The sequence below is a fragment of the Chanodichthys erythropterus genome, chromosome 23 (assembly GCF_024489055.1).
Source record: "Chanodichthys erythropterus isolate Z2021 chromosome 23, ASM2448905v1, whole genome shotgun sequence".
Classification (NCBI taxonomy): Eukaryota; Metazoa; Chordata; class Actinopteri; order Cypriniformes; family Xenocyprididae; genus Chanodichthys; species Chanodichthys erythropterus.
This window is the reverse complement of record NC_090243.1, coordinates 13512870-13538449: the sequence shown is the minus strand read 5'-3', so window position 1 is coordinate 13538449 and position 25580 is coordinate 13512870. Positions and strand designations below refer to the sequence as shown.

General features: G+C 40.1%; 2 protein-coding genes across 6 annotated transcripts in view; both read left to right on the top strand.

Moving 5' to 3' along the window:
• LOC137014345 (glycogen debranching enzyme-like) overlaps positions 1-3245 on the top strand; it is a 40018-nt gene extending 36773 nt beyond the window's left edge. For 3 of the 5 annotated variants that reach the window (XM_067378625.1, XM_067378623.1, XM_067378624.1), the window contains exons 30-34: positions 745-956; positions 1035-1132; positions 1323-1410; positions 1494-1627; positions 1780-3245. In XM_067378625.1, the coding sequence (XP_067234726.1) occupies positions 745-956; positions 1035-1132; positions 1323-1410; positions 1494-1627; positions 1780-1897 (650 nt within the window). In that variant the 3' untranslated portion in view covers positions 1898-3245. The remainder of the gene's footprint in view (positions 1-744; positions 957-1034; positions 1133-1322; positions 1411-1493; positions 1628-1779) is intronic. The other 2 variants (XM_067378626.1, XM_067378627.1) reach the window with 1 other exon arrangement.
• A 2003-nt stretch (positions 3246-5248) lies between these two features.
• Positions 5249-24943, top strand: LOC137014347 (putative ferric-chelate reductase 1). Its single transcript, XM_067378631.1, has 16 exons — positions 5249-5695; positions 5815-5995; positions 7645-7778; positions 7928-8025; positions 8121-8214; positions 8314-8505; positions 8909-9010; positions 9106-9247; positions 10102-10215; positions 10305-10420; positions 14508-14594; positions 14948-15039; positions 21089-21147; positions 21230-21370; positions 22074-22099; positions 22199-24943. Exons 2-16 carry the CDS (start codon positions 5815-5817, stop codon positions 22286-22288), a joined length of 1668 nt encoding a protein of 555 aa, XP_067234732.1. The 5' UTR covers positions 5249-5695; the 3' UTR covers positions 22289-24943.
• Positions 24944-25580: the final 637 nt, after the last annotated feature.

Genomic DNA, 25580 nt, shown 5'->3' with positions numbered 1-25580 from the left:
TGGTGCCATAACTTCCCCAGGTAAACGGTGCACATGTGAACAGCCGTCCATGTGATGTAAAAGAAAAGGAGACTCATCATACCAGGCAACCTTCTTCCTCTGCTCCAAGGTCCAGTTCTGAAGCTCGCGTACCCATTGTAGGTGCTTTCGGAGGTGGACAGGGGTCATCATCTACGGCTATGCTGCCCCATACGCAGCAGTGTTATAACACATTCCTCCCAAAAACATCATTAGAATTTTGTGACTTGTGCCACATTAGACCTTCTGTTGGCCTGGATCAACACCCTGTCGCTGGTTTGTGGTTTGTCCCTCCTTGGACCACTGTTGGTAAATTCGCACCACTGCTGTCAGGGAGCAACCAACAAGCCTTGCTGTTTCAGAGATACTCTGACCCAGTTGCCTTGCCATAACAATTTGGCCGTTGTCAAAGTTGCTTTAAGATCTTTTAAGTGATAGTTCCCCCAAAGCTGAAAATTCCAAACCTTATGAAATTATTTCTTCTGCTGAACAAAAAAGATATTTTGAAGAATATGAGTAACCAAAGAGTTGATGGCCCATCAACTGTTTGGTTACCAACATTCTTTAAAATATCTTCTTTTTTGTTCAGCAGAATAAATCATATTAGCTTCAACTGTGACTGGTTATAATGTTTTGACTCATCAGTTTATATTCAACTAACAGCATGCTAATCACTTTTCATATATTTTAAACATCGATCATGACCATCACAATGTGGTTTTCCAGGAGCAGAACAGTCCGTGTCCTATAAGGAGTGGAATCAGCTGATCCAAGAGAATTTTGAAAGGTTATTCTATGTGTCAGATGACCCTGCAGACCCAAATGAGCAACATCCTGACTTGGTCCACAAGAAATGCATTTACAAAGACAGTTATGGGGCCTCTAGCCCCTGGTGTGACTACCAGCTCAGGCCTAATTTCACCATCGCCATGGTGGTGGTGAGTCCTATTGCTTGTAAAAAAGTAATTTCAAGTGTTTTGGAGGCTGTTCTCTTATACACTACTTTGCTTCACCAGGCACCAGAGTTGTTTACAATGCAAAGAGCCTGGAAGGCTTTAGAGATTGTTGAAAAGAAGCTGCTCGGTCCTCTGGGAATGAAAACACTGGACCCAGAGTGAGTAGAAAACAACACCTGTCATCTGCCTATTGAGAAAGCAGCTACTTGTGTTAAGAGTGCGCTCTTCTGGCTGGCTGACTGGACATAGTTTGATACGTTTTTTGTCTAGAACAAGAGTATATGTGCATCGGTGAAGTCATTCACATGTACTATCTTTAATGTTAGCCTGTCTGTATTTGTCTAACAGTGATCTGGTGTATTGCGTCATTTATGACAATGCTTTGGATAATGACAACTACAACTGTGCGAAAGGATTCAATTATCACCAAGGACCTGTAAGTATATTTATAAATTGCCTCTGATGTGAGAGATTTCTTTTGTTTTGTTTTTTCTAAACTATTTCATCTTTCATTTTCAGGAATGGCTGTGGCCAGTTGGATACTTCTTACGAGCCAAACTTTATTTCGCTAAGAAAATGGGCCAAGAGAAGTACAACGAAAGCGTGTACCTGGTGAAGAATGTCCTGTCTCGACTTTATACCCATTTAGAAAGGTATTACAGATCTCACACAAAAGCAAAAATGGTATTTCTTGCAGAACAGTGGAATTGTTTGAATCTACAAGAGATTCAAGAGAGTTTAATATTTCAAACTGAGTCATTTGCCATCTACAACAGCTCATATCTATATGTTGTCTTTGTTCTAGATCACCTTGGAAGGGTTTACCTGAGCTGACCAATGAAAACGGACAGTACTGTCCATTCAGTTGTGAAACACAGGCCTGGTCCATTGCCACTGTTCTGGAGGCCCTCTATGATCTATGATTATGTCAAGGACCTTGTAGATCTCATATACTTCTTGCCACCTAACTGAGAAGTTCAGAGGACATTATTTTACATTCACAACCTTGTGCAGACTTAATTGCATGCTGTTACTCTCTGAGATTTTGTTAGTGTTTGGTAGAAATGCATCTACATTGAATCATTTAGCAGACGCTTTTATCCAAAGTGACTTACAAATGAGGAGAGCAATAGAAGCAATCAACAATAGGGCAACAATATGGATGTTGTTTGACCTTCCAGTTAGTCTAGCACAGTTCACATAGCAAGTTTTTTTTTTTTTTTAAATCTTAAATAGATATATAGAGTGTATGCACTGACGTCACTTTCCTGCTGGAACATGGCCCCTCAGTCAGACTGAGTGGAGTGCTGCACGAGTGCATTTATTAGGGGAAACTGCAAAAACGCAAGTAAAAATTGGGATTTAGACCTACCTTGATTGTATTTTTATAAAGCGTTCACAGGTAATTTGCTTTATGTTTTTGTCATGTTGAAATCATGAACATATAAATGTCTGGAAACACGATTCCTGGCTGCATGTGAATATCCATGGATTAATGGAACTTTGGTAAGTTGTAAGGAACACTATCAAATCAAACCTTTAGTTTAACCATTTGTTTCACTCATTTTTACTAGTGATAACTGTGACAATAATGACCCAAGAGCAACAATATCATTAGAATCCCTTTTGGGGGAACTTTTTTTTCCAACTGATGAACAAAAACAATGGAAGCCAATCAGAAATAAAGAGCTCAAGCATTTAAATCAACAGATGATTTAGCTCCAGCACTAACTAAAATAGTTCTTACAAGGGGTGGTGGGTGAGGGTTGGTCAGGACAGTTTGTAGCAACAGTGTTGAACGGTTAGTTCACCCAAAAATGAAATAAGACTTCAGTTCATCTTTATATATTTGAAAATATTTTTAATAAAATCTAAGCAATTTCTGTCCCTCCATAGACAGCTACAGAACTACCACTTTGACACTTCAAAACGTTTATGAAGGGATTGTAAATCTATTCCATATGAATTGAGTGGTTTAGTCCAAGAGATTAATTAATATGATGGACAGATTTTATTTAGACTTTTAATTATTGATCGGCAAACATAAACAAGCCCAAACGAACCTGCTTGATGCACGAGAACAAACATCTTGCTGAAGCTTAAACGTGACGCATAACATACAAGAATGAATCTCAATGGTTTTGCACATCAAACAAACATGCTTGAGCTTCCGTTTAACTGATGTGTGTGTTGATGAGTGTTTATATGTGAATAAAAGCCTAAATTAAATCTGTTCATCATATAAAGTGATCAAGTCTCTTCAGAAAATTTGGACTAAACTGCTAGATTCATATGGATTAATTTTACGATCTCTTTATGAACATTTTGAAGCATCAAAGTGGTATTGATAGCTGTCAATGAAGAGACAAAAATCACTCGGATTAAAAATATCTACATTTGTGTTAGGAAGATATACAGGTTTGGAACAACATGACTGTGAGTAATTAATGACAGAATTTTCATTTTTGGGTTAACTTATCCTTTAAACTATAAGAATACACACCTGTGACAGTCATCAGCTTACCCCTAACCTGGGGTAAATTGAGCCACGGGAACACTTTTTTTATAAGAAGCCATATTTTTAGAATCCTTTGTCATAGATGTATTCTGATCCTATAAAATGACATGAAACATCATGAAATTACTTTAAATACTTTAATTGTACTTCTGCCTCATTTTCCCTTATCTTGAGGAACACATACATAAAAATAGCTCATCTTACCCCACTCTCCCCTATAGGTTAAAACTATAAGCTAACCCCAAACAATTCTGCTCTAATAACATTAAAAATCTTAAATAGGCAAACCATATGTTAGTTTTATTACCACGTATGTTTGGCGGGAGGACACGACAAAGTTGGGCAAATACACAAAATATATCGAGGGGTGTTTCATACAAATATAAACAACTGATTTAACAAGAATTACATACCTCATCTTCGGTGAATTATATCACAGCTTCTCTCATCTTCTCTCATCAAACTCTTCCGTCGTCAGTGTCTGATCTGAGAAACCATCGGGCCATCCAACCGTCGTCTGTGTTGATCGCGAGTCGCGCGGGCTACATTTGAATTTGAGAGGCTGACTGCATATATATATATAATTTTTTTTTTTTTTTTTTTTTCCTTTCGGTGTAAATATGACCCATTGAGGGTACAACCAAAGCATTTGTAGACATAACCAAAATGCTCACAGTGTACTACCCCAACTTTAGAGAGCTTTTTGTCATGCTTACACTGTGACTACCAGCATATTTAGGTTAGCTTTTATAAGAAACAGATATATGACCATTTGTGATTATTAAAATACATCTGATGCTCCTTTAAGACAAATAATAGATTCATTACCTTGAACTGGTCCTATTTCATTCTTAAAATTTGTATTAAAAAACGTAGACCTACAAAAATAGATCAGCAATATGGTTGGCCTTCCCTAAGGGCAACAAAAGCTTGTTTTTCTGCTTTCATAAGATGACATATTTTAGTCTCAATCATGAGTTACAGAGCAGATGCGCCACAATTTCTTGAGTCATTTATAATCTCAGCTTTGAACTAATATAAGAGCTTAATAAAACAGTCCATGCAACATTTCTCAAGATTACATGTTCAGTCTCATTTTAACTCTCTACGGTACATCTTTTCTTTCCTTTCTTTCTTCCCTTTCTTGCGATTCAAGATTAGAAAAAAAATGACATATTATATGATTAGAATTGCAAAGGCAGGTGACATTTCTGCTTCCTGGGTCACCCAAATACATGCCGATTTAGAAATCCAAAGATTTCTGTACATTTCTTCTGCATCTGTTTTCAACTTTGTCTAACCTACAGTGGTTTTACAGAAAATGGGGAAAACATGAACATTGCAAATATATACATTATTTACACTACACTGGAATTCCAGTAATGCAGTTTCACAACAATAAATAATTATGATTCATTCATTTTCACAGTTTAGATGTTCCAAAGGTATGAATGTGTCAGTATGCTCAAGAAACATCAACTTAATGAGAGGTGAAATTGGCCATTGAGTAAATAAATGAGTACAATTTCTCAAACTGTTTCACTTTTTTATTAGTTTTATTACCTATTTGCTGTCGAAAATATCATATGGATAAATATTGCATCATTACAACAATACATCCATACTAAGAAGCAGTTGTTCTCAATTGGTTCTCACACAGGGTAAAGTTCAAACGTGGTTACACAATTTCTATCAGTTATTTAAAATAAATTGTTTAATTAAATTTTATTGATGCATCTTTTTCTGCTCTGAAGAAAAATCATATCTTCATATGCATTTTTACTACATTGTACAGCTTTAGAAAACAAATCATCAGTTGTCAACAGATCTAAATACATTTTTATAGATACATTTTGTTTTTGTTTACTATTTATTCAAAAAGTTAGAGTTTAGACAAATTCTGCATCTGGATCTAGAACTTAAGAGAACAACCTAGTGAGGCAGTAAAACAACGCATTGTAAATGTATTTATTTATTATTTATGTACGTATGATTTATGTCACTTGAGCTCATGAGAAACTCAGGATCTCATGATCGCCCACTGCTGGATTATAGCATCACTTACCTATTCAGGTAAAGCCCTGCCCACAATGACAGCACTATTTGTAGGGAAGAAGAGGCTGGATTCTTGAGCGCGCGTTTATACGGCTTCAGTCAATAAACAAAGACGCAACAATATCCTCGGGCACCAAATTGTCCAAAGGTTGTTATTTTATCCATTTTTATTTTTATTTTATTTTTCTCTTCTCTTCCCCGTCGCTGTTTTTTGATATTGCTACTCTCGAGGATGACTATATAACTTAGAGTTTTTAATCTCCTCAGATGTTCCTGTGTGTCCTCCTGTCGTGTGTTGGGATCGTGCAGTGTTATAGAAGTGGACAGGTCAGCGGAGCGTGTGGATCTATGACGCCGGGTCACGGGACTAACAGCGCTCAGTCCAGCTCTGCTCCGTACACCGTTACTGCTAACAGAACCACATTTATAGAGGGAGATGAAATCACAGGTGAGGCTGTTCTTCTACACCTGCTATGAGTTTTGTAGGTTACAAGCTTGCACAGATGTGTCGTTGATTTATATGTTGAGTGTTAATCTAATTACTTATTTTATCTTACCGTGAAATATGTGTTATATTTAGTATTAAATGGAAAAGCGGGCAGCATAACATTATATCATATGTTGGAAAAGGATCAGAATGGATGCGCATTTTTGGTAATTGGCATACTTGCATTCGTGTTGTCATAGTTTTGATGAATTTATCATTATTCTAGATTGTGTAAAATGGGTAAAAAAAAAAAAAAAAAAAAAAAAGTTTAAATTTTTTTTTGTGGTATACAATATTCTATAAAATATAGAAGTCTACTAACTAGACTACTAGTAGGCCTAGATGATTGTATATGTAGCGTAACACTTTAAAAAAAATACTAACAAACTAACAATGAGCCATACTTCTGCAAAATGTTAACAAATGAATCCATATTTAACATGACTTTTAGAAATTAATTGCTAATAAATGGTATACTGTACATTATAAATACTATATCACATTAGATAATATACAGTAAATACTGTACCATAAATGTTATGTAGCCTGATGCGTTTACAATGCATACTGTAATAATACTATACTTAACAATACTATAGGCTACTATTCATTAATTAAAGCGTTAGTTCACCCAAATATGAAAATTCTGTCATTAATTACTGACCCTCATGTCGTTCCACACCCATAAGACCTTCGTTCATCTTCGGAAGACTAATTAAGATATTTTTGATAAAATCTGATGGCTTAGTGAGCATCACCAGCAAGAACACTCCCTTTTTTATTGCCGTAAACTACTAAAAAACATATTTAAAACAGTTTATGTGACTACAGTGGTTCAACCTTAATATTATAAAGCGATGAGAATACTTTTTGTGCACCAAAAATAACAAAATAATGACTTTATTCCACAATATCTAGTGATGGGCAATTTCAAAACACTGCTTCATGAAGCTTCAAAGCTTTACAAATCTTTTGTTTCGAATCAGTGGTTCAGAGCGCCAAAATCACATGATTTCAGTAAACAAGGCGTCATAAGTATTTTGAAACTTCAACAGTTCATGTGACTTTGGCAATTTGATTCACACTTCGAACCACTGAATCGAAACAAAAGATTTGTAAAGCTTCTAAGCTTCATGAAGCAGTGTTTTGAAATCGGCCATCACTAGATATTGTTGAATAAAGTCATTATTTTGTTATTTTTGGTGAACAAAAAGTATTCTTGTCACTTTATAATATTAAGGTTGAACCACTGTAAACTGTTTTAAATATGTTTTAGTTGCTTTCTGGGCACTGAAAAAGGGAGTGTTCTTGCTGTCAATGTAGGCCTCGCTGAGCCATCAGATTTTATCAAAAATATCTTAATTTGTGTTCCTAAGATGAACGAAGGTCTTACGTGTGTGGAACGACATGAGGGTGAGTAATAAATGACAATTTTCATTTTTGGGTGAACTAAACCTTTAATGAGAGCTACTGTCAGTAATCAGAAACAAATTTCAAGCTTAAAGTTGACCAGTTTACTGCTGGTCATCATTACTTATCAGTTCAACTATGCTAGTTCAGGGTCTGTCTTCATCTAAGGAAGTTGCACTGAACTGTTTCTTCTTTCTCAGTATCTCTAAGCGCACAATCTGGAGACTTTGAAGGGTTTTTGTTACGAGCAAATCAAATTGGATCAAATAATCCCATTGGCACTTTTACTGTGTTGGACAATGGAACACAGGTCCTCTCCTGCGATGGAGTGGCTGTGAGTTTTTCTGCATTTTATATTTATTATATAATATATATATTACTTGCTTCCATAATCATAAACTTGTATGGGATAGCACTGATATATTATTTATGTTTTAATAAAAACAGCATTTACATTTAATTTTTTTTTTTTTTTTTTCCCAGAATAGAGCAGTTTCTCATACATCAGATACTGAAAAAACTTTAATTAAAGCTAATTGGACGGCCCCAACATCTGGACAGCTCAGCAATATAGAGTTCAGGTACAAATTTTCCTAATTAAATGTATTGTTTTATATTTCATAGTGTGATTTTTAATGGAATATTTTGGATTGTTTTATTTTCTTTCTTTTTTCAGTGCAACATTTGTTAAAAATTTTTCTACCTTTTGGGTCGGTGTCAAGAGCTCTACTGTTACGTATAATGGTACAGTAACAACTGTAGCTCCGACTGTAAGTTTAGCTTTTTTTCCTCTAAACCATAAAACATAAAATCTAGGAATATCTGTTCTCGTATGTTGTTTTATATTCAGCTGAAACTGTTGCTTTCAGGTTCCATCAAATCCTGATTGTGGGACAACCAAAGTCTGCTTCAGTCAGCCCAGCAACTGTGACCCAACTACCAGCACAGGCTGTTACTTCATGGCAGTTCAGGCATCATCTGACCAATCAGAATTGACGATTGAAATGTTTGGGCAGGCTGATGGATACGTCGCCATTGGGTTTTCAGATGACCAGCAAATGGTACACACTCTGTCCCGCTCATGAGATTTCAGCAGGCCCAAATGGAATCTGAAGATCTTTTATTCTGTATTTGTCTAAAAATATTTAACAAACATTCATGCAGTATGGAATGTGTAGAACTGTGAAAGTGATGGGGTTCCAAATTCTGTGCACAGATTCCATGTTGGCCTAAATGTCAGTAATGTGTCTATAAACTGCAAACATAAGTGGGTGTCTGATATATTATATTTTTCCTGAGATCCATTTACACCTGCTGAATCTTGGAGAACTACCTCTGTCAGCACTGACTCATTATTCTGCATTTCTCAGCAAACATCAACAAAACTCATGTGTTTTTATTTTTTTCCAGGAACAATGAGACAACATTGTTCATATGGTTTTAAAAATGTTTTTGTATTTCCAGGGCAATGATGACATCTACATCTGTGGTAAGGACAGCAGCGGCTTTCTCCAAGTGCAACACGCCTTTTCCACAGGAAGAAGTGCCCCAAATATTCTCTCATTGGTACAGATTGCTTCCATTCCTCTAGTGTGCCACAACTTCTTACTATTGTTTGATAAAATATCATCACTCACACACATATTCTACTTGATTTACAGGGGAATGTGACTAATATCAAGACAGCATTGACGAATGGAAATATCAATTGTTCTTTTACTTCTCGTAATGCCATTAGCACATCAAGAGCAATGTCCACTAGCCAGTACTACCTCATGATTGCTTCTGGACCCTCCAGTGGAGGTTTGTGGTTTATTGAGCCTGATATAAATTTCTATGTTGTATAAAATCAATGTTTTGAACAAAAACTGTCAATTGTAATGCAGTGTTATTTTAGTATAATTCTATACTATTACAGTATTTCTTAATCTTTTCACTTTTATTTTTATATTTTCAGTTCTATTATAAAATTTAGTTTTAAGTTTTAGTTGTGTTATTTGCTTTTTGTCATTTTTATTAGTTTATATACTGTGTGTATATATATATATATATATATATATATATATATATATATATATATATATATATATATATATATATATATATAACTAAAATAAAAATAAAGCCAAAGATATCTTTGGCTTTATTTTTATTTTTATTTTATTTTAGTAATTTTGGCACTTATTTTAGTTTTTTTCATTTTTCATCTAATATTTATATTTTTTAATAGTTATTTTAATACAATAAAACATCAAACAAAAAAAGGGATAAAAATAAAATTCTGTCATCCTATACTCACCCTCATGTTGTTTCAAACTCTTAAGGACAAATCAAGATGTTTAGCAGAATTCTCAGAAAGTTTCAATCTACGTAAGGTAAGATTTTCAGTGAACAATGGAAATTCCTCACAGAAGGCTATCGAATGGCTTCAGAAGTCTGGTGCACAATCAACTTTAATGGTTTTTGTTTTTCGAGCTTGACTGTCCCTAGTCACTGTATGCTTTCATTGTATGCACAAGAGTGGCATAAACATTTTTTAAAACATCTTTTGTGTTTTCTGGAAGAAAACGAGTCACTGGTTTGGATCAGAATGAGGGTCAGTAAATGATGAAAGCATCTTTGGTCATTCCTAACTGAAGAATGACCTTCATTTGTAGGTAACATCCAGTTCCACACAACAAAATATGTCAGTAGCACCAAGGCAGATATATTGAATCCATCCCTGGTCACTGGAAGTGCTGAAGCATTCCCAGCAATCCTTAAAGCCCACGGTGAGTACATCAAAACAAACTGACACTGGATCCACATTAGAGCCTCACATCAGCATTACTGTGATCTTAATGCTACTGATCTGGTTCAGGTGCCCTGATGTTAATCGCCTGGATGACCACGGGCAGTATCGGGATGATCATAGCACGCTATTTAAAGGGAGTTGCCAAGGGCCACGGTTTTGGTGGTAAAGATTTCTGGTTTATGGTAAGTCTCTATCTGTTTTTACTCTCCTCAAACTGCATATAAATCTTTCGGACTGACTGTGTGCAGTCAATTTTGCAAATGATGAAATCTGATCCATTTATTCAGATACCGTAGTCAGGTTTTTCTACATTGGTTGCCATATCAATCACCTCCATAATAATCATCAACAATGCCAAGAGGCTTAAAAGAGAGTTTCAGCTATCATTGTGTAAAGAGAGAGGATGAAAACTGGTGTTTTTGCTTCTCTTGTTCACATTTTAACCATATTTCAAATCGCATGTGGATTTACGTTTATGCATTTGGCTTTTATCCAAAGCGGCTTACGTTGCATGCAAGGTATAATTTTTTTTTTAAGTTCATGCATTCTATGGGAATCAAACCCATGACTTTGGCATTGTTAGCACCATGCTCAACTCTTAGGCTTAAAGAGCCCCTGTGGTGAAAATCAAGTTTTTAATATTGTTTATATGTCCATGTAGTGTTCTTAATATGCTTTAAGACAAGCCATATGCAAATTCCTTTGTCAACACAACTGCTGAGTATTTTCTCCTTAAAACTACAGTGTACCAAAGAAGTCTCAAAATCATAGTTTAAAACCGCCCTTTTGCTATATTGTCACAATCATGTAGCCAATCCAGTCAATGTGTGTTACCTTTATGTGTCTGACATTGTAGAGACACATAAAGGTAACTCACTGTTCCTCACTGTTTTTCTGAATCAGTTTCTGGTTTAAACATATGTGGCTGAATGAAACTGATATTTCCACTTGCCATTGTGTAGCGTGTGGTGTGTTTGAGTGGAGGTGGGGACTAATTTCCATATTCCACATATAATAAACAAAGCAGGGGTGTAGAGTTACATTCAAGCTATTTTAAGGCATGAAGAAATTATTTTCACAAGGAAAAAAATGTTGAAATATGTTGTTTTGATGATCAAAGATGAGTTTTAAGGGATAAAACTATTGACTGCTACAGCACTTTAAAGGGGACCTATTATACGCCCCTTTTAAAAGACTTTATTTTGATTTTAGGGTCTACTAGAATGGGTTTTCATTGTTGAATGTTCAAAAAACAATCTTTAGTTCCTGTGAAGCCCCTCCTTCTGAAAAGAAAGGTGCTCTGATTGGTCACCTGGACCAGCGCGTTGTGATTGTTCAACTGCTTTCTAGCGTGTTTCGGAAATGTCATGTCCCTTACCATAACTGTGAGTTTCAACACACTATAATGCAACTCAACCAGGCCTTATCTGCTTTTTTTTTTTTTTTGGCGCATACCATGGGCGAGAATTATTTAAATGAGGAATATTGTGTTCATTCCTGGAAGAAAATGTAAGACCACAATAAAGACGTTTCATGGAGTTCAGAAACAGTGCTCACTGATTAACTCCCTTTGGAGTGGACTTTGTACTTTGTACATTTTCAGACCTTTTTTATTCTCAAAAAGCAACATTACAGTCTAAATAATAGGATACCTCACAAAATCAGACTTGAATGCTGGCTGAACCAGATTTGTACAACTGTGAATTTTGCTTTACTTTGCTGTTCAGACTATAAACAACTAAACAGGTTTGAGTCGGATATGACTTAAAAAACCAACCTTAAATTAGTTGTTTAGTGCGCTGTCTAAACAAAGCCAGAGTTATGTGGGCCCCTTTATCTACCTCATCAGCTCATTTGTAAAGTGAATTATATGTGTCATGTTGACATTTCTGTTTTATCAGCATGACAGTGGAAAAAATTTCTTTGATAAAGGATTTGCAGTAATATGTATGTGTGCAATCAGTGCAAGCAAGATAAGATAAGAAGCAAATTATGGTGTGTGAACATCACTTGTCATTAACAACCTTTATGGCATTATATAACAGATTACAGCACATGATTAATTTTATACAACAGTTCTATGAATACAAAGATAATATAGACTATCAATGTACATTCAAAACATCCGATTCTAAATATTTTAATAAATTTTCAGTTTGAGTGTGCAAAGCCTGATTTTATGCTTTATTAAATGTTGTTAAAAATAACGGTAACACTTTACAATAAGGTTCAATAGTTAACATTAGTTAACATTAACTAATAATGAACTGCACTTATACAGCATTTATTAATCTTTGTTAATGTTAATTTCAACATTTACTAATACATTATTAAAGGTGCCCTAGAACTTTTTAAAAGATGTAATATAAGTCTAAGGTGTCCCCTGAATGTGTCTGTGAAGTTTCAGCTCAAAATACCCCAAAGATTTTGTTTAAATTCATTTTTTTAACTGCCTATTTTGGGGCATCATTATAAATGAGCCGATTCAGGGTGTGTGACCCTTTAAATCTCGTGCTCCTGGCCCCAAGAGCTCGCGCTTGCCTTAAACAACATAAAAAAAGTTCACACAGCTAATATAAGCCTCAAAATGGATCTTTACAAAGTGTTCGTCATGCAGCATGTCTAATCGCGTAAGTACAGTGTTTATTTTGATGTTTACATTTGATTCTGAATGAGTTTGAGGCTGTGCTCTGTGGCTAACGGCTAATGCTACACTGTTGGAGAGATTTATAAAGAATGAAGATGTGTTTATGAATTATACAGACTGCAAGTGTTTAAAAATGAAAATAGTGACGGCTCTTGTCTCCGTGAATACAGGAAGAAACGATGGTAACTTTAACCACATTTAACAGTACATTAGCAACATGCTAACGAAACATTTAGAAAAACAATTTACAAATATCACAAAAAAATATCATGTCAGTTATTATTGCTCCATCTGCCATTTTTCACTATTGTTCTTGCTTGCTTATCTAGTCTGATGATTCAGCTGTGCACAGATCCAGACGTTCTGCCCTTGTCTAATGCCTTTCATAATGTTGGGAACATGGGCTGGCATATGCAAATATTGGGGCGTACACCCTGACTGTTACGTAATAGTCGGTGTTATGTTGAGATTCGCCTGTTCTCCGGAGGTCTTTTAAACAAATGCGATTTATATAAGAAGGAGGAAACAATGGAGTTTGAGACTCACTGTATGTCATTTCCATGTACTGAACTCTTGTTATTCAACTATGCCGAGGTAAATTCAATTTTTGATTCTAGGGCACCTTTAAAATCTTCTTAACATTAGTTAATGCACTGTGAACTTACATGAACAAACAATGAACAACTGTGTTTTCATTAACTAATGTTAAAGGATTAGTTCACTTTCAAATGAAAATGTCCAGATAATTTACTCACCCCCATGTCATCCAAGATGTTCATGTCTTTCTTCAGTCGAAAAGAAATTAAGGTTTTTGATAATAACATTCCAGGATTATTCTTCTTATAGTGGACTTCAATGGCCTCTAAACGGTTGAAGATCAAAAGTTTCAGTTTCAGTTTCAGTGCAACTTTAAAATGATACCAGATTATTTAGCGAAAAGATCTGTCATTTTCTAAAAAAAATTATATACATTTTAACCATAGACGTTCATCTTGAACTAGCTCTTTTCTTCTTCTGCTCTACTAGAATTCTGGCAGTGTAAACACTGCTAAGTGTATTACTGCCCTCCACAGGTCAAAGTTTGAATTAAATATTATATACTTGCATTTGCATATTGTATATGACAATTTAGTTCAAACTTTGACCTGTCTACACTGCTGGAATTCTAATAGAGAAAAAGAAGCGTCTATGGTTAAAACGTATATAATTATTTTAATTTTTTTTTCCGAAAATGACAGATCGTTTCGCTAGATAAGACCCTTATTCCTCGTCTGGTATCATTTAAAGCCCTTTGAAGCTGCACTAAAACTGTAATTTTGACCTTCAACCGTTTGGGGCCAATTTAAGTCCACTATAAGGAGAATAATCCTGGAATGTTTTCATCAAAAACCTTAATTTCTTTTCAACTGAAGAAAGAAGGACATGAATATCTTAGATGACATGGAGGTGAGTAAATTATTAGGAAATTTTTATTTGAAAGTGAACTGAAAAGATTAGTAAATAGTAACGAATGTATTGCTTATGGTTAGTCCATATTAGTTAATACATTAATATTTAACTAATGAACCTTAAAGTAAAGTGTTACCAAAATAACTAAATATGGTTTATTTCTTGTTCCACAGGCCCACGTGTCTCTGATGGCCCTGTCAGTCACTGCCACAGCCATCGCATTTATACTGGTGTTTTCTTATGCTCAGGATTGGAGTGGGGTAAGCTCAAATAAATTGAATTATTTTTTACATAAAAATACAGTAAGAACAGCAGTATTGTGAAATAGTATTATAATTCAAAAATAAATATTATTCCTGTGATGCAAAGCTGAATTTTTATGGTATGTAATTAATCAAATGATATTATTATTGACAGACAAAGTAAGGAAATTATATTAAATTTGAATAATTGGCAGTAAAAACGTGCAGTGAAAACACTTCCACACATTTATATAAAATACATCTATATAAAGACAATGAGTTTTAAATTGAAATGCTAAGTATTTCAGATGTTTGAAGTGAAGTGTTTTGTGCAGACATACTGTGATTCAGTGTTGTATCTGTGTGTGTAGGGAGCTCATCCTGTCCTGGGCTGTTTGGTGATGATCCTCAGTCTTATTCAGCCCATAGTCGCTGCTTTCCGCTGTGAGCCGCAGCATGAGCGGTGAGGGAAACGTCTCGGTTACGTATGTAACCCTCGTTCCCTGAAGGAGGGAACGGAGACGTACGTCAGTAGTGACCGACGAATTGGGATATCGCTTAGAGAGCCCTATCATCTTCGTGTAAACTAAAACAAGCCAATGGAATTGGCGTGCGATATTTGCATAATGCGCACCGCCCCCGACAGGTGTATATAAATAGGAAGCAGATGCAATCGCACTCTGTTTTTCGCTGAGGAGACAACTGGTGTCCGCACTACAGCGAGGGTACAGAAACTGTGGCGACGGGACGTACGTCTCCGTTCCCTCCTTCAGGGAACGAGGGTTACATACGTAACCGAGACGTTCCCTTTCAGTCGGTCACGTTCGACGTACGTCAGTAGTGACCGACGAATTGGGATCCCAACTAAAGCGCCACAGTTACGAAACCCCTTCCAGTGCCCAGCACAAGCTCAGCCGCCCATAGCACCGGCTGGCGGTGAAGGGGGCGAGCTTACACCGAGAGAGTCTACTGCTGTCTAACCACTACCCACTAAGTAAACTAGACACACTGGGGAAGCGAACCCGTAAGGGACGCTGCGGAAACCACTACCTACCCAATGGGGGAGGAGTTTACGTGGGAATGCACATATGGACTGGCCCGGAGGGAGTTTTAAACCGTGGAAAATACACATATGGGACCGCTCACGTAGAGGGGTCACGACATATGGGCCCCAGCCAACAGACAGCGTCAGCGACGGATGTAGGCCTGGCATCAGACACTCCGCAATGTCCGAGCCGAAGGGGGAGGCGGAGGAACTCGACAGGGTTCACCAAGCGGGGAACACGACTGGAGTGAAAGTATGCACGTATCCGGCCAGTGGCGGGAATGGCATTGCAAGCCGACACTTAGAGTGGGTACAACACGTCTACCGACTAGTGGATGCGAGTACACGCGAGGATACCGGCTCTACACGTAGGCTATAAAACCTAGCGAACGTGTTAGGTGTCGCCCAGCCCGCAGCTCTACAGATATCTGTCAGTGAGGCGCCATGAGCCAGCGCCCAGGAAGAGGCCACCCCTCTGGTGGAGTGGGCTCTCAACCCGAGCGGGCAAGGCACGCCCTGGGATTCGTACGCCAAGGCGATGGCATCCACTATCCAGTGGGCCATCCTCTGCTTGGAGACAGCCTTTCCCTTCTGCTGGCCTCCGTAACAGATGAAGAGCTGATCTGAGGTCCTGAAGCTTCGCGTTCTGTCCACGTAAACGCGCAGAGCGCGGACGGGACAGAGCAAAGCTAGGGCTGGGTCTGCCTCCTCCGAGGGCAGCGCTTGCAGGTTCACTACCTGATCTCTGAAGGGAGTGGTAGGAACCTTGGGCACGTATCCAGGCCGGGGTCTCAGGATGACGTGAGAAGCACCGGGCCCGAATTCTAGGCACGTTTCGTCGACCGAAAATGCATGCAGATCCCCTACCCTCTTCAGGAAGCCAATGCGACCAGAAGAACCGTCTTAAGAGACATTAGTTTCAGGTCGACTGATTGCAAAGGTTCGAAGGGATGACCCCGGAGAGCTGTGAGAACCAGGGTCAAATCCCAAGAGGGTACGGAGGAAGGGCGAGGAGGATTCAGTCTCCTGGCCCCCCTCAGGAATCTGACGATCAGATCGTGTTTCCCCAGGGACTTACCCTCAACTGCATGGTGATGTGCGGCAATGGCGGCAACATACACCTTGAGGGTGGAGGGAGACAGCCTTCGCTCCAACCCATCTTGCAGAAAGGAAAGCACGGATCCGACCGAACATGATCGGGGGCCTCTCGGCGAGAGGCGCACCATTCGACGAACAGGTTCCACTTCAGCGCGTAGAGATTCCTAGTGGAAGGAGCTCTAGCGGAAGTGATGGTGTCTACGACCGCTTGCGGGAGATCACTCAGAACCTCCGCATCCCGTCCAGGGACCACACGTGGAGGTTCCACAGATCGGGACGCGGGTGCCACAGGGTGCCCCGTCTCTGAGTCAGGGGGTCCTTCCTCAGAGGAATCGGCCAGGGAGGTGCTGTCACGAGGAGAATGAGGTCTGAGAATCAGGTCCGAGTGGGCCAGTACGGAGCCACTAACAGAACCTGCTCCCCGTCCTCCCTGACCTTGCACATGAGTTGTGCGAGAAGGCTCACTGGGGGAAACGCATGTTTGCGCAGACCCGGGGGCCAGCTGTGTGCCAGGGCATCCGTGCCGAGCGTGCCGCCGGTCAGGGAATAAAACCACTGGCGGAGGGCAGTTTCCGGGGAGGCAAGCAGGACTACCTGGGCCTCGCCGAAACGCTGCCAAATCAGCTGGACCGCCTGGGGGTGGAGCCGCCACTCGCCCGCAAGTAGATGCTGCCGTGACAGCTCGTCGGCTGCACGGTTGAGCACACCTGAGACACGAGTGGCCCGAAGGGACCTCAGATCCTTCTGACTCCACAACAAGAGATGGCGGGCGAGTTGCAACATGCGACGGAAGCGTAGACCACCTTGACGGTAGGTGTACGCAACGGCCGCAATGCTTAGTGAGCGGACTAGAACGTACTTGCCTGACAACAGCTCCTTGAAGCGGGCCAGCGCAAGACGAACCGCTAGCAACTCGAGGCAATTGGTATGCCAATGCAGCTGAGGCCCCGTCCAAAGACCTGTCACTGCATGCCCGTTGTACGTGGCCCCCCATCCCGTGGCAGAGACATCTGTGGAGACCACAGCGTGCCTGGACACTCGTTCGAGGGGTACTCCGGCCCACAGGAACGAAGGGTCCAACCACCGGATAAGGGTGCGACGGCAGCTCGGTGTCACGAGGACACGGAGCGTGCCGCACTGCCACGCCCATCTCGGGACCCAGCCGCGGAGCCAGTGTTGAAGCGGTCTCATATGAAGCAATCCGAGCGGCGTTACCGCGGCTGCAGATGCCATATGCCCCAGGAGCCTCTGAAAATCTTTCAGTGGAGCCGCTGTCCTGCACTTGAGCGAGCTCAGGCAGTTCAACACCGACTGGACGCGCACCTCGGTGAGACGCGCAGTCCGTGCGACCGAGTCTAGCTCGAGACCGAAACAAGAGATCCTCTACCCGGGGGCGAGTTTGCTCTTGTCCCAGTTGACCTGAAGATCCAACCGGTTGGGAGCTACAACCATGTCGGGTAGGACTTTGTACTGACATGCCCGACCCTCGAACGCAGACCGACCTAGGAAGGGTCTGCGTCGAGGCAGAATCGAGACATGAAAGTATGCGTCCTTCAGGTCTTTTGCTGCAAACCAATCCTGGGGACGGTCCAGGATTGGCCGTAGCCCACCGCCCTCTTACGGTACAATGAAGTAGGGGCTGTAAAACCCCGACTTCATATCGGCTGGAGGGACCGGCTTGATTGTGCCCTTCGCCAGGAGGACAGCAATCTCCACCCGGAGAACAGGAGCACTGTCCAACGACACCGGAGTGAAGTGGACAGCCCTGAAGACCGGGGGACGCCGGGCGAACTGAATCGCATAGCCGAGTCTGATAGTACGAATGAGCCAACTGGACAGGCTGGGGAGCGTGCTCCATGCTTCCAGACACTGAGCCAGCAGGACCAAAGGCACCACAGACGCACCGGGGGTGGGGCAGCAAGGCAGAGAGGGACCCGACCCGGACAGCTTGGGGGCGGCCCGGAGTGGGGTCAGACTCTGCGAGGCAGCAGTGTGCATGGGAGACGGCGCACGGGACGCGGTCTGCACCATCACACTGCCACCTGCTGGCGAATGGGGAGGGAGCTGACAGCAGCGAGGCGGAGCCTGGCACACTGGCAGACACCCCCTGTTGTGACCTGGAGTTTGAGGAAACTGCTCCTTTTGTGGCAAAGTGGGTACCGCTGGACTCCGGAGAGCCAGCGGCGGTAGATGGACAGCCGCCACAAAATGCTCTCCCAAATGGCAGGAACCTTCCGCTCCAGGTCGCCCGTCTCAGGGCCGAGTTTTCCCCGACCGCTTGCCACCTGGCTGGCAGAGACGGGCTGGGCACCACGTCCGCGCCCGGCACCCTGCTGTTTGGCTAGTGTAGGCTGCTGCTTTGCCAACTTAGCAGGGGCGGAGGAAGACGCAGGCGGGCGCCCTCGGCGACGAGCGGGCTGAGGCTGAGCCACGGGCGGCTGGGTGGAGGCAGCAGCGGACCGCCGTGGCATGACATGTCTGATAGCCTCAGCCTGCTTCTGTGCAGCGGAGGACTGTTGGGCACAGCTCTCCACCGCGTCGCCGAAAAGGCCGACCGGAGACACGGGGGAATCCAGGAACCGATGTTTGTCGGTCTCCCTCATGTCTGCCAAGGTCAGCCAGAGGTGGCGTTGCTGGGCTACTAGAGTAGACATCGCCTGGCCAACAGAACGCGCTGTCACTTTCGTTGCCCGGAGGGCAAGGTCAGTGGCAGCGCGCAGCTCCCCAAGCAGCTGTTGGTCAGGACCTTCCTGGGGCATCTGCGACAGCGCTTTTGCCTGATAGACCTGCAAAAGGGCCACCGCGTGCAGGGCAGAGGCAGCCTGCCCACAGGCACTGTAAGCTTTCTCAGTCAGACCGGCTGAGAATTCACAGGCCTGGGACGGGAGACGGCTCACCGCGCCAGCCAGCGGCCGTTGGACACAACTGCGTCGCAACAGACCGCTCGACTGGCGGGATCTTCGCGTACCCCCTGGCTAGCCCGCCGTCCAGGGAGGTGAAGGCGGACGAGGGACCAGGCCCTGTACGAGCCCCAAGCGGAGCTTGCCAAGACCTGGTCACCTCATCGTGTACTTCCGGGAAGAAAGGCATTGGGGGGGGACGCTGGATTTGACCAGCGTGACCCCCCGCCAAGTACCAATCGTCCAACCGAGATGGGCCGGGACAGGGTGGAGGGTTCCACTCAAGCCCGACGCACAAGGCGGCCCGGGAGAGCACAGCCGTAAGCTCGGGATCCGACTCGGGCAACGCTACCGTCCCGGGCGGCAGCGCGTCCGAATCCTCCCCCGAGGACTCAGGCTCACCTTCCGATGCAGCGATCGACATCTGATCCGCCGCCGGCACACCAAAGGTAACGGCTGGACAGTCCGTAGAGGGCCCAGCGGAAACCAACGGTGGCACGATGGGTTGCGGTGCTGATGAGGCGGCAGGGGCCCGAGGAGCGTTTCCGCTCGGCGGGGAAGCCCTGACCGTAATCCTCCGGTCACCCTTCCTATACAGCGCCGTACCGTCATTCCGGTTCCCGGGGCCGGAAAAAACGGTCGTACGCGGCATAGGGAGAGGGGACCCCCGCTTCCTGAGACTTCAGGAAGGAGAGTCTCGACCTCAGCATCGCGATAGTCATGTTCCCGCAATGGGAACATGAACCATCCACAAAAGCTGCTTCAGCGTGCAGAATGCCCAAACACGAGATGCAACGATTGTGCCCATCAGCAGGGACCAGGGAACGACCGCACCCATTAACGCACAGACGAAATGACATACTGTCAGGGTTCGTCTGTAAAGCTCTTTTAGAAGGGGAAGTCAACTCACTCGTGCTGAAGCACCCAGGGAGCGACGCGATGTGTCAGGTACACCACTCCCTGACACACCGAGGACCCGGCCCAAATCGCTACACACGCACACGCTCTTTGTGTTGCTGTGAAAACAGCAGTTTTCGAGCTTATAGCTCAGCTCCTCGGAGACTCGCGACCTCGCTGAACGTGCCCTTTCACCAGCACTGAAAGCTCGCTGTAAATCCTCTTCTGAGGCAATGTTTTAGAATAAAACAAACGAAGAAAGGAGTCTTCTAAAACAGGACACCAGTGAATGGCTCCGAAGCGAAAGACAGAGTGCGATTGCATCTGCTTCCTATTTATATACACCTGTCGGGGGCGGTGCGCATTATGCAAATATCGCACGCCAATTCCATTGGCTTGTTTTAGTTTACACGAAGATGATAGGGCTCTCTAAGCGATATCCCAATTCGTCGGTCACTACTGACGTACGTCGAACGTGACCGACTGAAAGGGAACTTCACTTCTCTTATGCAGATAGGACATGGAAAGGCAAGGGGGAAGCATTATTATTAATCTGATGATTTTCTTTGCAGGAGGTTTGTTTTCAACTGGGCCCATTCCGTCATTGCTTTAGCTATCAAATCCCTCGCAGGTATGACAACAACTTCATTATCTTCATCGACGTCTTCCATTTCCTCAGATGAAAACAATCTCTCTTTTATTCTGTGACACAGTTGCTGCGATTTTCACTGGTTTGGCACTGTTTGAAGAGTATAAGGAGGATGGATGGATGTTGAAAGTTATGGGAGGTTTTATTACCTGGGAGGCGCTGATGTACATTCTTCAAGATCTTAACTTGCGTGCCAAGAAAAAAGGTATGACGCTGCATTCGCTGGTAAAGTTACTTGAAAATGACAAATGCTGTATTTTGAAAGAAGCATAATGCCCTTTTTAGTTATTAACTTGTTTTTTTATTTATTTTAAACGCTACACTACCTTTCAAAAGTTTGGGGTTGGTAAGATTTTTTCAATATCCTCTTTTGCTCACCAAGGCTGCATTTATTTGACCAAAATTCTATTTTAATATATTTAAAATTAATTTATTCCTGCAGTGGCTAAGCTGAATTTTCAGCATCATTACTCCAGTCTTCAGTATCACATGATCCTTCAGAAATCATTCTAATATGCTGATTTGCTACTCAAGAAATATTATTCTTATTATTATCAATGTTGAAAACAGTGAAATCATGATATAGGATTCTTTGATGAATAGAAAGTTTGATATTTGACAGCTTACATCTTTTGTAACATTATTAATGTTTGTACAGCCACTTTTTATCACTTTAATGTATCCTTGCTGAATAGAAATATTAATTTCTTTAAAGAAAATAAATAAATCTTGCTGACCCCAAACTTTTGAACAGTAGTGTATATTTATATTAGTGAATATTTTCTCATATTATAATTCATTTTTACTTTTTCTAGGACTTACGATTTTGGAAATTATTATCTGAAAATGTATTATTTAAACAATAGAATGCATAAAAGGTTTATTTCACCCTTGTCATTTTATTTTAGATTCTGAGATTTTCAGTTGTGGATCGGTAAGTCCAACATTAAGACATATGGGCATATGGACTACATGTATAAAAGGTGATCTTGTTAATTTCATGTTTTAAAGTAATATGTTTTATTTTTGTTAGATGAAGCCTGAAACAGTCCTGCTTATCGTGTTTTTGATGGGAAACCTGGCCTTCTTGATATCACTTCTTGTTGGAATAGGCAGATCTTAAGTACAACCAATATGCATCAGCCTTCCTCACTGGTTGGGGCCATTTTTTGACTCTTTTGTTATATGAGTATGTATCCATGTTATCCCAGAAGTATCTCTCTACACATTATTATTATTATTATTTTTAATTAACATAATACAGGCCCAGTTTCCAGACAGGGCTTAGCCTAAGCCAGGATATGAGGCCTTAGTTCAATCAGGACATTCAAGTAGCTTTTATAAACGTTCACTAAAAAAAACTGGTGTGCGTCTTGAGACAAAACAATAGCAGTGACATATTTTAAGATATGTCAGTACAAGTTGATTTCATATAAAACTGCTCAAACATGCATTTTAGTCTAGGACTAGCTTAAGCCTGGTCTGTGAAACCAGGGGATAGCATTTATAATATAGCACCTTTTTTCTGTGCTAATACCATTACAGATTCATTACTGTGCCTTTATTTAAGAAACATAAGTGTTATATATTTATATATATATATAAGTGCTATTTTATAGTTGTTCTTGCAATTACTGTACTGTAAGTTGCTCATTTTTAAGATGGAAGAACCATAGTGAAATCATCTTGGTGTTTAATGTTTAATTACAGAGGACAAAAAAATAAGTTCCCAATTGTATTTTATTTTAAAACTTAGAAAATGTCAATTCAAGGATTTAAGGAGAATATTTTAACTTTTATAAATATTTTTATATCATTGAATGTATGTGTATATATAGACATTACATTGTGATTGTAACTTAAGTGTGCAGCCCAAGTTAACAGCACTCAACCACTAGATGGCAGTGTCATAACAGGTATTTTAAAACAACTGTGACATTTTGTTGTACATTTTTAGTCTTTTCAAGGAAGGAATAAGAGCTCTCTAAGTGACATTTATTCAGACATTTTATAGATTAATAAATGGACCATTGTTTACTTTTTGTGTTAATTGGACATGCCTAGATGTATGAATGAATGATTGTGCGACCTTATGGACATTTTTGTCCATTTCAGTTTTGTTTTTTGTTATAAGTGTGCCTTTGTTAATGCCAACTACATGAATTTTGGCTCAGGTGTTTATTTGTAATGGAATTTTAATATTTTACCCTCATTTCCTTCAAAAAATCAATTTTACCCTCCTTACAAAAAATACTCTGACTCAGGACCTTAAGGACAAAAATGTCCACATTGAAACCCATTAAAACTTCAATTTTTTTAACCCAGGGCCATTTGACTATAAAATGATAACAAATAGGCATTCATTCTATCTGCAAAGCTTCAAATTTTAAATTTTTTACCATATTTTTACTAGATTGTGCCATATTTTCAAATTTGGCATATCAAAGAAATACTCGCTTTATTTGTGTTTTCTGCTTATGCATATTATAGTCTATTATAGAGACAATTGGAAAAAATAATGCAGCTATAATTGTGTGGGTATGTTGGTAAGGATGTCAGTTTGCATGTGTTTACTGAAAATTTAATGTGTGTAATTAGTTTGAAAGAAATTATATTGTACTGGCAATCAAAAATCCCACTCCATGTATGAGTCACACCCTTGGCAGGTGAAAACTATGAAAAAGGTCAAAGAAGGTTAATGAGCTTTGAGGTTTTTCTTTTTCACCCAAACACGCATCTTAACCCTTGATTGCACTGTTTCACTTGTTATTGTTTTTGTATGGAGATAAAAGGTGCGCTTGAATTTGAAGTAGAAGTTCAGAAGACCCTAAACACATTGTTTTAGTTTTCACCACAAGAAAATGCTGATTGTTTAGCCTGGTAGATTTTATACAAAGTTTGAGTTCACACAGGTGTCCTCACAGCCAAACCTATAAATATGTACTTGGGTAAAGTTGGTTTTATATTTGCACATTCGGACTTCTGATAAATTCAGACTTTCCAATAAATGTGCAATAAATTAATGTTTGCAAATTTTAAGCAGCGACATGATATTGACAACCAACGATTGTCAACTTACAACATTTTTCACAGTCGATCAAAATAGGCAAGTATATTTACTTGTGAATGTCCACTGAATGTCAAATGTAGTGATTAAAAAGGCTATTGAATAAAGATGTTCGAATGTGAGAATATAAAACCAACTTTACCCAAACAATGAAATGGTTGATCATTTCATTGTTTGAAGAGACGTTACTCAGCAGAGGAAGCTCTGAAGCTATTGCTGCCCACTGACAGTGAGCACACAGGTGCATTAGAAGCCGAGGATGTAAAGAAACCGAAGTGTTAAAATTCTGAAAATGAATGAATGTTCAGTAATAATGAATAGAAGAGATGCTGATAAAAAAAATGTCAGTGAAAGTGGAAAAAAATATTAATATATAATATTTCTATGACAGTTTTTTGGCATGGACATTTTTGTCCATTATGGACCTAAGTGTTAGTTTTTTAAAAAAAAAAATCTGACACTACATAAAAAATATAAATGTCTCAAAATGAATGTTGCTGTTCTTCATTGACACACCCAAGAATCTAATAAGCAAAGAAAAAAATTCTGCTTAGCATTTAGTTTATGAAAATAAACTACTATTTTTAATTTTTTCATAAAAAACACCTGTGGCATTATGTAGCATTTAAAGGGTTACAGATCTTAAAATTAATGAATGTTTGGTATCTATGGATAGAACAGATTCTGGTTAAAAAAACTGACATCAGTGAAAGTGGAAAAAAATATTAATAAATCATATTTTTATGAAATTTTTGTCCATTTTGCACCTTTGTGTAACTTTTTTTTTTTTTTTGACATACAAGGGTTAACTGAATGACTCAAGTATGATGGAATTCAGAGAAAGAAGTTTTTTTTTAAGCTGTGACAGGCCTTTTTATTTTTTTCCTGTGTCCTAAAGAGCTGTATAAATGCTATGTGGTTTAAGTCAACATGTAACATTGTTCACATCCATTTTGTTTCTATAATGTGACCTATTTCTGAGTAAAACGGGATATTATTGCAGTCAATAAAAGTTATTACAATTTGATGAAAGGGTTAGGGTTAGGTTAGGGTTATATATATTTATAATATATATATATATATATATATATATATAATTTTAGACAAGCACTCAATTTGCAATTAGACGGGTCCTGTTGTATAAACCACTTAGTCTTAAAATTGAAGACACTTTTTTCTTGAAGAGTGGTCCTAATTTTTTAAAATCTGTTATATAAAAAGGTAGATTAGTGTAACTGGAATTGGAAAAATAACATTGACTACCCCTTGGTTATCTGCAAGTTGGTCAAACTAGTTCTTAAGATAGTGACTACGTTTTTACAACTGGCCTCAGGAGTGTGCGTTAGTG

Excerpts from the sequence above, each read along its gene's own strand:
- LOC137014347 (XM_067378631.1), top strand. The coding sequence starts at position 5,815 with ATGTTCCTGTGTGTCCTCCTGTCGTGTGTTGGGATCGTGCAGTGTTAT. Across the intron at positions 5,996-7,644 it reads AGAGGGAGATGAAATCACAG|TATCTCTAAGCGCACAATCT; the intron begins GTGAGGCTGTTC and ends CTTCTTTCTCAG. Across the intron at positions 21,371-22,073 it reads CTTGCGTGCCAAGAAAAAAG|ATTCTGAGATTTTCAGTTGT; the intron begins GTATGACGCTGC and ends ATTTTATTTTAG.